The sequence below is a fragment of the Megalops cyprinoides genome, chromosome 12 (assembly GCF_013368585.1).
Source record: "Megalops cyprinoides isolate fMegCyp1 chromosome 12, fMegCyp1.pri, whole genome shotgun sequence".
Taxonomy (NCBI): domain Eukaryota; kingdom Metazoa; phylum Chordata; class Actinopteri; order Elopiformes; family Megalopidae; genus Megalops; species Megalops cyprinoides.
Genome location: NC_050594.1, coordinates 19,839,704 through 19,851,871, shown reverse-complemented (window position 1 = coordinate 19,851,871; position 12,168 = coordinate 19,839,704). Strand labels below are relative to the sequence as shown.

Sequence of the window (12,168 nt, the reverse complement as noted above, 5' to 3'; positions counted from 1 at the left end):
AGCAAATGTTTATCCATAAACATTCTGACTTTTGTGTGGGAGATTACTTTACTTCATATGCTTCATCTTCATGACGACATGCAAATCCTTCAAATGTGGGTTCACGAGGAGGTGGTCAACATCAGAGAGTGCAGCCAATGACTAAGCTTTGGCACACTCTGCACCTGCTTCCACACCATAGGGCAGGTCACTTGCAAGAGGGCATTCATACCTGGTAGAATTTCACCCACACTATAAATAAGGATTTTTCATGCTCTGAGCTAGTGATGTGTATTTCCTATGTAAATAACCCCTTGCTGTCCCCAGTGGTCTGTTGCCCAGGTGTTTAAGGGCTGGGTTGGTGGTGCTGAGTGGATTGTACAGGGCGTGTCAGCACTACCACTTGTCATACATCATATACTCACTTTGAGAAAGTTAATTAACACTTGCTCACATGGCACAACTTTTAAAAACAGCATTCTGATAAAATGCATGGATTGTTCAATGGTTTTTTTTTTTGCTGAATACACGTGGCTAAAAAAATGGGTTCTTCTGTTCCTGAAGAGAACAGCTACTTCTTCATTGACATACATACAAGATAATGACCAAGAGGTGCATTATTTAAAAGCAGTCAGCTTAAACCATCCCTGACCCCTTCCACTCCTGGCAGACAATACTTAAAAATTTTACATGTAATTGAAACAAATGTGTCTTAGTTATAAAGAAACAGAAGAGAGATTAATCACTGGAAAATAATTTAAAATCCACACACATGTATAACATTATTTTTGGCTCCCATTACCCCAGTGTGTAGTAATAGCTTAGTGAAGATTGCATGTTTGTGTGGCAACTGACATTTTCATTTCCTGTTTTAGGACAAGCTGTACTAGCTCAGCATCACCAGTAGAAAACCACACCTCTGATGAAGTCATCGTTTGGCCCTGGCTTGTGTAATTGTAGTTAAACCTATGCAATAGTTTTAAAATATGACATCGATCAGTCTCTTTGGTTAAGAGATTATGCTATTTATGTTATTCATACTGCAACAACAATCAATGGTCGAGTTAGCTCCACCCTGCAGCTCTGTTTAATTGGACAGGATTTGAATATCTCGGTCTTCACATGCGTATATATGAGATTCATGGTGTATTCACATACACTATTTCTGGCCACATTCATCATTCAGTTCAAACTTTGGTGCGGTTTGTGTGCAGAAAACACAACAAAAGCTAAATTAGATTACTACAAGCTGATGTTGATTTCACACATTTTACTGCTCTCTACAGTGAAGACAACATTTAGCAAAACAAAACTAGTGTGACTTTCTCTTCTTGTACAATATTAAAAAAGCAGAGCATTCATTCTTGCTTGATTTATCACAAGAATATAGCCCCCCAACTCTAACATGAGCAGACATGCTGGGGGGGATGGGGGGGGGGGGTGATATGGTTCTGACTGAACTGTACACCACCCTTTGTATCTTTGCAATTGTCCTTTTTTCTCTCCGAAGCAGTTGCTATACACATTATGCCACAGAATCTGAAGAGCAGAGACCAACTGCATTTTCCTTGGAAGGAAATGCGCATCTGTGAACACAAGCTGAGTCCCAGCGGTCTCGAAGAAACACCGACTCTGGTGCGACCAAGGAAACCGCAGTGCCAGATAAGAGGTTGTCCTTCCTGCAGAGAGGTGGTGAAATGACTGTAAAAGAGGGAGAGGCAGAACTGCATCCTGCACACGAGAGCGTTCCTGCAGCTGCTGCTCCAATTCCCCACCTCCATTTCATCACTACTTCCCTCAGAGATGTGCTGGCTTGGACAACACTTTCATGAGACTTTCAGTATTTATTTTGGGACATGCACAATGCACACAGACACGCACACACACAAGCGCGTGCACACATGCACCTGCGCCTACACCTGCACATGCACATACACTCAGACTCGTGAGAAATGAAGGCCGTCTTGCTGTAAGCAGGATGTCGAATTATAAGTAATGGCAAATCTCATCCATCATTTAATGCATCTTTCCATTTTAAAAATAGGTTCATAAATTGCAACTCCAACACCAAGTAGGCTGGAATTGGAACACAGTTGGTTCTAAGACAGACACAACTGAAAGTTAAAGAGCGATGCTTTTCCTCTAACTGTCAGTTGTTCCTGCCTATGTAGCTTCTTGAACAACAAGAAGGAGAGCTGTTAGGGTGCCTGTCTAACTGAGATTCAGGTGGCACACCTTGGTACGAGGAGCATTGACCGCTCCAGGAAAAACAGCGGAGATTGAGGGTGAGGTTTATGTGACAATCTTACATTTTTTTTTCTCTGGACCGACCCATGTAGTGACCCATGTAAGGATTCATCTGATGTCACAGACGTTGCCCAAAGCTCATTCACCCTTATGCTCTATGCCATATACCATTTGGATATGTAGACTATGGATCAACTGCCATTACTGAGCTATTTCATCTTTGTCACGCTCATTATGTTTTTGAAAGCTCTTTACAAATAAGAGGCTTCAGTTTAATTAAATGGAATTTCTCACTGTCCAATCATATATAGTATGTGCCTATGTATATGTGGTCCTGTATGTGGCAGCTGAGGCAATTGAGCAGATCAGAGAACTTATTGTTCTTTGGTTCACCCAAGGTGTTCCTGTCTGTCTTGCTCTGTATCCTAGAGGCTGAGCAGCAGCTGCCTCATCCCTTCCAGCCTGCCAGACAGATGCCCTGATCAGTCCAGCTCTCACACATCACACGGATTACACAGGCAATATGCAGCATGGGAGAACCATCTTGTGACAGTCTCATCCAAGCAGATGCACTTCGCCACTCTTGCTCTGACCGCCCCTTCAGTGCCTACACAACTCATGACACAAAAGCTATTGCGCAACATGCATCTTCCACTGGATGCACGATTATGCATTTCAAACTTCATACCAGGTTTCATTTCACTTTGCCTTGCAAATGCTGTATGCGTCATATGCGCCATATCTGATGAAGACTGAAATGTGAGCAGAATGAAGACATCAGATTCTTCCTCTCTGTCCCTCTCTCTCCCTCTCTCTCTCTTTCTCTTCCTCTGTCTGTCTTCCTCTCTGGCCTCAGCGGTCTGTCTCTTGGCAGGACGAGGGTCCGTGACACAGAGGTCCATTGTTATGACCCCGTGCCTGCAGCGCGGCGAACAAGGCCGGGGCCAGATAGAAACGGGTGAGGTCTGTTGGGTCTTGTTTGGGTCTGTAACCATGGCAACCCCTGTCCTGTGACACTGGAGGAAGCACATGCCAGCACGCTGTCTGACACAGGGGAGGGGGAGGGGAAGGGGGGGGGGGATGGAGGTCTGAATGCCTCAGGAGGGTATGACAGGAGGCACGACAGTAATTGTTTAGATTACTCAAGAAGCAGAACAAATTGGTTCTGTGATTTGGGCTGTACTCACACTGTGAACAAGACCGTGAGGTGGTCCGTATGACATCTTATTGGCATGCAGAGCTTTAATGTGGCTGGCTTTGTGACACCCAAAGATATGGCCATGTACGATTCGTCTGTGCAAGCTTCTTAGCAAAGTGTGACCCAGTTTAAAAACAAAGGCGCTAGACTGAAACAAACAGCATAAACTGATTTAAAAGCCATATGACTGTGAAGAGAACTGGCAAGAGTGGATGAAACGGATACCTCTCTTAATCAGGAAAATGTGTTAACTGGAATTTATCGTTACTAACATAAAATTGATTATATATGTATAAAAAGACGAGGGACACTCGGAATGCCAGATTATTTGATGTAGTTCATAGGGTTTAATGGAATTTGCAAATGCTGATTAAATTGCCATACGCTTTGGGCATGCAGACTGATTTGAGGGTTTAAACATCAATTACACTTTGGAGACTACAGGCAGCATTCTCCTTAAGAAGAGTATTATTTTTTTCCTGGGTCAAAATGAGTGTCGCATAGATTATATTACCATTTAAGAGCATTTACCATCGGCCTTTATCCGTCAAAAGCAATTATATGGACTTGTTTGTGCCGAAAATAAGAGGGAGTAACACAGATCTGCCTCCTTCCCCTCATGCAGAACACTGAGTAACAGTGCAGAGAGGTCTTACAGGTGCAGTGGTACACTCTTTACACTCTTTAAAACATTCAAAGAAATCAATCCAAGTCAATAAACTAAAATAACCCCCATCCCAGACACTCATTCACTGCTATGCTAAATTCAGATATTTTGCGCAACTCAGGAATACGGGGGTTGCTTTAATTCTTCATTGTGTGGCTTTCATCTCTGGCACAAGTGGTGTTATCTGAGACTCAAGCCCCTCTCCATTACTATCCTATAATGTATCTAACTCAATAAAATAAGGATTGCCAATCACAGTGTGTGGCTCACAGTGTTGGCACACAAACTTGATTTTTGATAAAGTCCTTCTTGTCCGATCTTCAGCCATGCTCTGGGGAAGGGCTCACATGCCCAGAGCGAGCATAAACAGACTGTGGAAAAACTGAAATAACGAAACAATAATACGACACACTTCAAACTCAAGACTGATTTTTTTTATTTGTAGAAAAAAACCAACACAGGGATTTAAGCAATTACTACAAAACCCTTGCAATTATATGTGACAAATCAGGGCATCGCTGTTAAGTACAACAAAGGCTGGCTATGTTCATCTAACAAACACAATTAGTGACAATGAATAAACTGTAATAATAAAACAAGAGCTCTTCTTGATGAAGTGTTTCGTTTAAAATCATAGATTATAGATTACAAGGGGGCCTGAATGCTGCCTTCTGTCCACATCCTGGCAGCCATTCCTTGCCAAGTAACCTGGGGGGAATAATGCATCATATCAGGAAATCATCGACCAACATCGCACAAAATGAGACAAGTGCATCAGACAGGAAAACAAGTGGAGACAAATCAGAATTTAAAAAAAAACCCTGCACCAAAATACACCAATAATAATTTTACAGTTCTCAGAAAAGCCTGTTCGCTCCAGTAAAAGAGTGCATTCCTTACCAAATCAGGGCCTAATTGAATGTGTGGCTCTCAGTGCCTCCACGCCCAAATCCTGCGGGAGAAAATGGCATCACATCACAAGGAAAAGATCACATCTGTGAATGACCCCAGCCATTGCGGGATTAGTATCAGGCAGAAAGGGGAGACAGTGGAGCCACAACAGTGGAAACTTCCCAGAGTTCCCTGACCTTGCTCTGTGGAAACCTTTTCTTAAAATGATCTGTCGGACGCTTCTGTGGTGGCAACACAGAAATCGCCATCACATGAGGAGAGAATGAAGGAGGAGAGCAATGAAACACGGAACAATTAAATTGCTATTGACCTACTTTGTGTGTGTGTGTGTGTTGGGGTGATTGGGGGTTCAGTATTTGCCCTCAGGGTTTTTTTCCAAAGTTTTCACTGAGAGGTGCGCAATAAATGCCCTTCATCGCCTCTCTCTGTAACATGAGCTAATCTGATTGGCATATTGGATCAAAATTCACAAAGTGGGATGAAGGGGGGATCAGACAGACCCCACATGGGACCCGAGAGAGGAGGTTCAGTGTTATTAATAGCAGACCGCATGCCTTGGTCGATCCCCTCCACTGGCACAGAAGAGGTGTGGAAACACAAAGGGAGATAGATCAGTCATTGTTACTGATCGTATCCTGATGGATACAGTCCATCAGCGCATTTCATAAGCACCCCTGAAATTACCACTTTGGGCAGTACGTCTACAGTACCATCAGTGAAGCAACGTCTAATATTACCCCAACAGAACCACATATGATCCCCATGAACAGATGCCGGGCTCTGTGTGACTGGCGTGCCGATCCATTTTACTAACCTTTGGGTCCAAACAGTGCAGAGTAGCAGGGGTTGTTACAATAGGGTTTTCCCTCATGCTGGAATAGGCAGAAAATAGTCATTAATCCCTGACAGTATAACACTGAATCCTTCATTACCATGGTAACAATTGGTTTGAAAGCGCTTTCTTTTTGATGTCACATCAAACTTGTGACTGACAGACACCGGGATGTGTATGCCTGAGAAACAGGCGTGGTCTTTTTTTTGTTAATTCTCACCTCTGCATGTGAGCCGGCTGATAGAGTCTTGTTGCACTTCTCGCACTTTAGACATGGCCTGTGCCAGTCCTTCCCCAGGGAGGTCACCCTCTCCGCTGAGAGAGAGAGACGGAGAGAGAGGAAGGGAGGGGGAAAGAGAGAGAGAACACGGCTTAGAGGAAGGTGACGACACTAATGACAGACGGGCTGCAGGCAGACTGTACGTTTTACAATGTCACTCCCATGGCCTCTTCCTGCCATATTTGTTGCCCATTAGTGGGGTGTTCTTCTGATTGTCTCAGCAGGTCAGGGCAAACCATGATTAAAGACCAAACTGAGTTCCAGAAATCCAACTTTATCCTGGAATACAGTGTACCTCGATTCTTGTGCTCTGCCCAGTCATGTTCCTTCCGAAGAAAATGAAAAAAAAACAGAAAAAGTTCCCTGTGGGTACGCTGCAGAGGTGCATGGTGAGCGTCTGCTGACAGCTGGCTCTGTGGTATCTATCTCCATTTATGCTAGTGCGGTGCTGCCTTCTTTTTCATTTCTCATGGCAGATGAGACGTCCCCAAGGAAAATGATTTGGGGTGTGGTCCCCTGGTGAGGGATGTCCCCTCAGCACTTTCTCTCACCTCATACAACTGATAAAGAACACCCTTATCTGCAGGCAGGGCTACGCAATGAAGCAGAGCTGAAGCAAACAGCCATAAATAGTTGTAATAAAGTAGAGTCATGCTTTGAATGGTTTTTTTAATGATTGGAGAAGCCTGGCAGGTGATGCAGTCTTGGTTGCTGTGATAGATCAGCAGACAGTGTTTTGGCTGGGTGTTTGTCATGTGGCGCAACTCTGTCAGCATGCATGACACAGTGGAAACAAATGTGAGTTACAATGTCCCAGAATGGGACAAATAGCAACATAACATATGGAAAACTACTGGCAGATGTAACCTTTGGGGAAAATAAATGTTGCAAGTAAACTTTTTGTGATAAAATAAACGGCCATAGGCATACACATGAGATTGTCAACATCTGTAAATCTACATGGATAGGTGGGGTGTGGCCATTGACAACAAAAAACATACATTTGTCTTAATTCATGTGACTACTCAAGTCATCCTAATCTCCTTAAAGGTCATCATTTTACAGTTTACTGGATTTGTAGACGTCTGCATAAGTGAGTGAGTGCATAAGTGTGTTTGTGCAAATGTTGACCGTTGATCTGCAGTGAACAGCTCTGGCCTTTGGCTCCTCTGCTGGCTCTCCGTTTACATATAAACCAGAGTGTGATGGGGGAGACCAAAAGCGGAGTATGATCGCCTAGGGGAATGGAATGGAGAGGGAGAGCAGGGAAAGCGGACAGGCCAAGTCCACACACTAATTCCCCTGCATTCCAGTGGGCCTGGTGGAGCTGATGTGCTCCACCGCTGGGCGGACCTGAGTCTGGGCACAAGCCTCACTAATTACTGTGCTTAACTTCCAAAAACAAGACGTCTCACTGACAAAGAGGCCCTCCCTTTTTCCTTTCCTGGCCAAGCAATAATGGTCCATGGGTTCTCCATCGAGGGTGATGGCTTATGAGTTACCAAAGCCATAGGGTGTGCTGAGGATGAGAACTGTCCCTGCACACATTACCTGATTCATCCGAGTGACTCTGCCACACCCTGTTGCTCTTATTGCTACTGTGTAGTGAGATTGCTCTATTTTTGCTATATTTTATTATATTTTCTGAAAATCAGTGGAATGTAGAGGGGTTTGAAGAACGTGAGGGTGTCACAAGGAGCAGTTGTACAGTTGTCATGAGCAACAGCGTGCCCTGTTCGTGCTCTTAGGGTGTATCCCTGTGAGACACCAGCACAGGGTGAGACAGAGGCAGGGCCTGCTCTCAACATCAGCCTCCCAAAGCCCCGGTGATATATGGCATGTGTCACCGACACAGCCCGGCCAAAACACACAGTCGATGGAACCCGAATGGAAAAGCACTCAATCTGTTCCACTTTTTAGACTGGGTACAAAACTGCTGGGGATACGGCGTTTAGTGCAGCTGTGAGCTGCAATTTGTCATCCCGATGCTTCTTTCTCTTCCAGCATATAGGCCTGTGTCATAAATCTGATCATCAAATCCCCTTAGAGTCTTTCTTTTCATCCTGACCCTTTTGAATTCTACAGTTCATTCGCTTTGACTGTTACAACAGCTTCCTGCGTGCATGCTAGTCAGCTTTCTGTCTTCCTGTTGCAACCTGCCAAGTCCAAAAAGAAACTTTCCTGGTCCAGTAAACATTATGCCATGTGTTTGTACAGACATTTATGTGTGTGTGTGTGTGTGTGTGTGTGTGTGTGTGTGTGTGCGCGCGTGTGTAGACAAACAGATAGATACAACCAAAACCAGCAGTACTGAACCACTGAATCATAATTCAAAAGCACTCAGCTACTAACGACTGTTAATTAAGTGGTACAAGCTTGCGCCTCCCTCTGCCAAACAAAGTGTGTGTAGCAGCACAACAGATGTGTGTCTCTCTCAGAGGCTGTGCTTTTCCTCCCTCTGGAAGCAGGCAGCACTTTCCCTACATCAGGCACTGGAGTGGTAGCATGATTGTTTCCATCTGAATGTTAACCTTCTGCAGGGAGAGGAGGGACAAGAGGGCGCTGATGGGTTTAGATGAAGAGGCAAGAGGGAGGGGTTGGGGGAGGGGGGTGGGGGACTGAGCAGGGAGGATGAAAAGCATTATGCTCTGATGTGTATGATTTACAAATGCAACTAAAACTACTGATAGGAAAGCATAGGAAGCACTTTATTAGAAGACCGGGCTGTCTCAACACACTGGATTTGTAGTTTCTCACAGGAATCATTAGTAATATCATTTAATGTGTTTATTTTGGCGGTAGGAGAGGAGTTTATCTTGAGAGGGGGAAAAAGAAAAATAAATTCCGTGCTAATAGGTCTGTCGATCTAAGTACGCCCAGGATGTGAAAACAAAAAAAGCCTTTTCTATGTATTCACACAGCGTAAATCTTGAACAAGCAGTGGCATACATGTGATAACTGCATCTTCATTCCTTTTCCCAAAAATATTCACTGCTACTTTTGGGATGCAGCATGGAAAACAAGGCTGTCAACACTTACAAACCATATATTTCATATTTTTTGTTTTTAATCCATAGATGAATTTAACAAAAGTGCAAAGGAGCTTTGCTTAAGGGAGAACAGAACTGCTGGAAGAAGAGATATTTCTAGATTGTGTCATTTTTGACATTAATTAGAAATTTGCATAGAACCAATTGCACCCTTATCTCAACCCATATCTCACATGAAGCCAATCAAGTTGTTAAATGTGTGTGATATATCAGGAGTACTGTAATCAGAGCTAGTTAAACCGACCCTTTTCTTACAGAGCACTTATCTAAAGGAATCTCCACATAATTTAATTTTTTAAATGATTTTTAATAACTCTGAGACAACTCTGACAATTATGAAACCAGATAGCCTATAGTTTCAGCGGTTAATACTATTAATAGACCAACTTCAAAGACGGTGCATCATAAACATCTGCCCACTGTCACAATATCTCAGACCCGATTCACCAGTATAATTCACCGTGACTTCTTATGGATGCGTCTCTGACATGAAATAATTCTACAGAAGTTTGAGAAACAAACTTAAAGCTATAGACAGCAACGATGCGCATCCCATTCAGTTTACTTGTATTAAGTCACGGCGTTGCTATTAACCTGTGCCTAACTTTAATGAATGATATAGAGAGCACTAAGGTGAAATGTCTGGTGTCACACTACAATATCAAATGTCATGTATGAGGTCGAGAGGTTTGTTAATTCACCAAGCACCTGCGTTGACAATTACCCTTAAATTCTTAATCTTAAAAAAGATCACTACAACGAAGAGCCTCAAACTCCAAGCAGACGTGCCTTTACCCGCTAATTTCTGAAAGTTTAAACTTCCTGGAAAATGGTTCCTGGACGTTTTCAGTTTTGTAAATAAAATTGCTTATATCCCTCAACATCAGCATACTTTACATTTTAATTTCATCATTTTCATTTCAACATATTTGTGCAATTTCTGCAAACATAACGCAGGATATATCAACATGTTTGTAAGTGAAACAGGAAATAGATTTGAGCAGTCAAAAGCGCACTCTTTTAGTGTAATTATCACGTGCACCCCTCTTCTCTAATGTTCTTCATATTTATTGAAATCCGAATATGGTATGAAACGACTTCAAAAAAGAATCAAATACATGTGAAGTCAATCTGTATCTGAATTTCTGAAAAATTTTAAGCTTCTGTTTGTGTTCATGCATTAAGAAGTAGTACATATTTTGGCTGTCAGCTGCGACTAAAACCACCTTGCAGGAAATCTTGAGAAAGCATACATATGAAAGCACTTAGATGCTTAAATTTAAAACATGGGAAAGCATGGTTTGTCACTAGCATTTTTGCATAACGTATAAGGCAGCTTACCAAACAAGCGAAATAAAAGTTATCTTACCAAAGTACACTTCCTTTAAGCATTTTGGACACTTGGGCATATTTGCGGGGTAAATGTGCAGACCTCCACGAAACAGGGAAAAAAAATCCTTACGTGAAAAGCACCGAGCTGCAACTTAACTATAGACCACCTGCCTGTAGCCACGCCTTGCTAGTCCGGACTGTGCAAATACGGCGCAAGTCCTCGCTTATTTATACCGCTTAAGAAATAGTTTGCGCACGGAAGAACAAAGAGAGGGAGAGGCTTAAATCTTGTGCGTCTGTGACTGTGCACACGACCCTGCCTCAAACCGAAAACCGTGAAAGAGATTAAATTCTGCATTGTGAGGGAGTTACATCTAGAAAGTTTAGTATATCGGAGGCGGAAGTGCAAATAGTTTGTTCTCGGATGAATGTGACGCGAAAATTATGATTTAAGGAAGGGGTACTGGGATAGCTTGCATTTTTACATTTTTCATGTATACAGCTGGATAATTACATACGCAGTATGTGTTTAATACCATTAGTTGTACAACGACAATGCTTCAATCAAACCTGTAGTCTAATCAAAAGCTGAATTCCTTAAACACTACTGGATGACGCACTGGCGCGCAATCTTGAATGATTCTACACCCAAAAGCTCCCACTGTAACCACCGAACCTCATTCTTATTTAAGAAATGTATCTGTATTCTATTGTGCAATTGCATTATTATTATGATGTGGCGATGTATTATATATTATATACATATGTCGGTTACTCTGTATGATCATATAAACATGGAATAGTACATCATTAGGAATATATTCCGGTGTTTATTTCAAGTAAATATGATGAGATGCGCTTCAGTGATGGGTGACCAGTGTCTTTCAATGGTGAGCGATAGGTCTACAGTGGATTCTTGTGACCATGCTTATGAAAGGTCACATGATCCTTGCTGGACGAAAAAGGACAGGCAAACTGATCATGTTTCCTGAATACATTATACTGTGAAATTGCAGGATCCTGTTAAAAAATTACAGGAATATGAAGAAATACAAGCAATTATTTCTTCTAGGACGAGGAAATTCTGCACCATTTATTTATCTCTAGGCCCTTAAAAGGACCTTACATGTCAGTGCACTGTAGATTTTGACAATTTGGGAATTAGTGGATTTTTAAGTTTTTTTTTAAGCATTTTCTGAAGAGCAGAAATATCTGCAGGGCAACACGATCAGGGCCAGTGAGTCCCTGAAACCTAGATGCCTGATTAAACAGTGAGAATATTGCCATGCCTTAATTGATTCAGCTCAATAAGGGAAACACAGATAAGTGATAGATATTCAGCTGTGCAAAATCATTTGATTTCCACAAATAAAGATGATGTGTTTTGTTATGCAACAAATTCAATATCAGTGACTGCATCACATCTGTATTATCATTGTTTTTAATTATGTCATCACATGAAACTGGCAATTATTGTGAAGCGTTTAACGTGACAATCGCATAATTGACTATTGCATAATTCATCTTGGGTGATACTGAATTATTAACAAACCACAGCAAAGTTGCTAGCTTGTTTCCATGACAAACATAACCTCTCGTTATGGCTTTTTACATTACAGTAGTTCAAAGCAACAATAATGGTGTGGCTGGTAGAGAAAGAAACAAAATTAG

The 12,168-nt window shown here is 42.3% G+C and overlaps 1 protein-coding gene across 1 annotated transcript; it reads right to left on the bottom strand.

Annotated features, from left to right (window-relative positions):
- Positions 1–4,503: 4,503 nt before the first annotated feature.
- On the bottom strand, positions 4,504–10,720 carry crip1 (cysteine-rich protein 1). The gene is made up of 5 exons (XM_036541564.1): positions 10,535–10,720; positions 6,056–6,150; positions 5,818–5,875; positions 4,992–5,043; positions 4,504–4,799 (listed from the first exon to the last, which is right to left on the bottom strand). Exons 1-4 carry the CDS (start codon positions 10,572–10,574, stop codon positions 5,003–5,005), a joined length of 234 nt encoding a protein of 77 aa, XP_036397457.1. The 5' UTR covers positions 10,575–10,720; the 3' UTR covers positions 4,504–4,799; positions 4,992–5,002.
- Between the last annotated feature and the right edge of the window lie 1,448 nt (positions 10,721–12,168).

Coding starts and splice junctions, on each gene's coding strand:
- crip1 (XM_036541564.1), bottom strand. CDS start 10,574: ATGCCCAAGTGTCCAAAATGCTTAAAGGAAGTGTACTTTG. Junction 6,151..10,534: donor CTTAAAGGAAGTGTACTTTG/GTAAGATAACTT, acceptor TCTCTCTCTCAG/CGGAGAGGGTGACCTCCCTG. Junction 5,876..6,055: donor CAGCCGGCTCACATGCAGAG/GTGAGAATTAAC, acceptor TGCCTATTCCAG/CATGAGGGAAAACCCTATTG.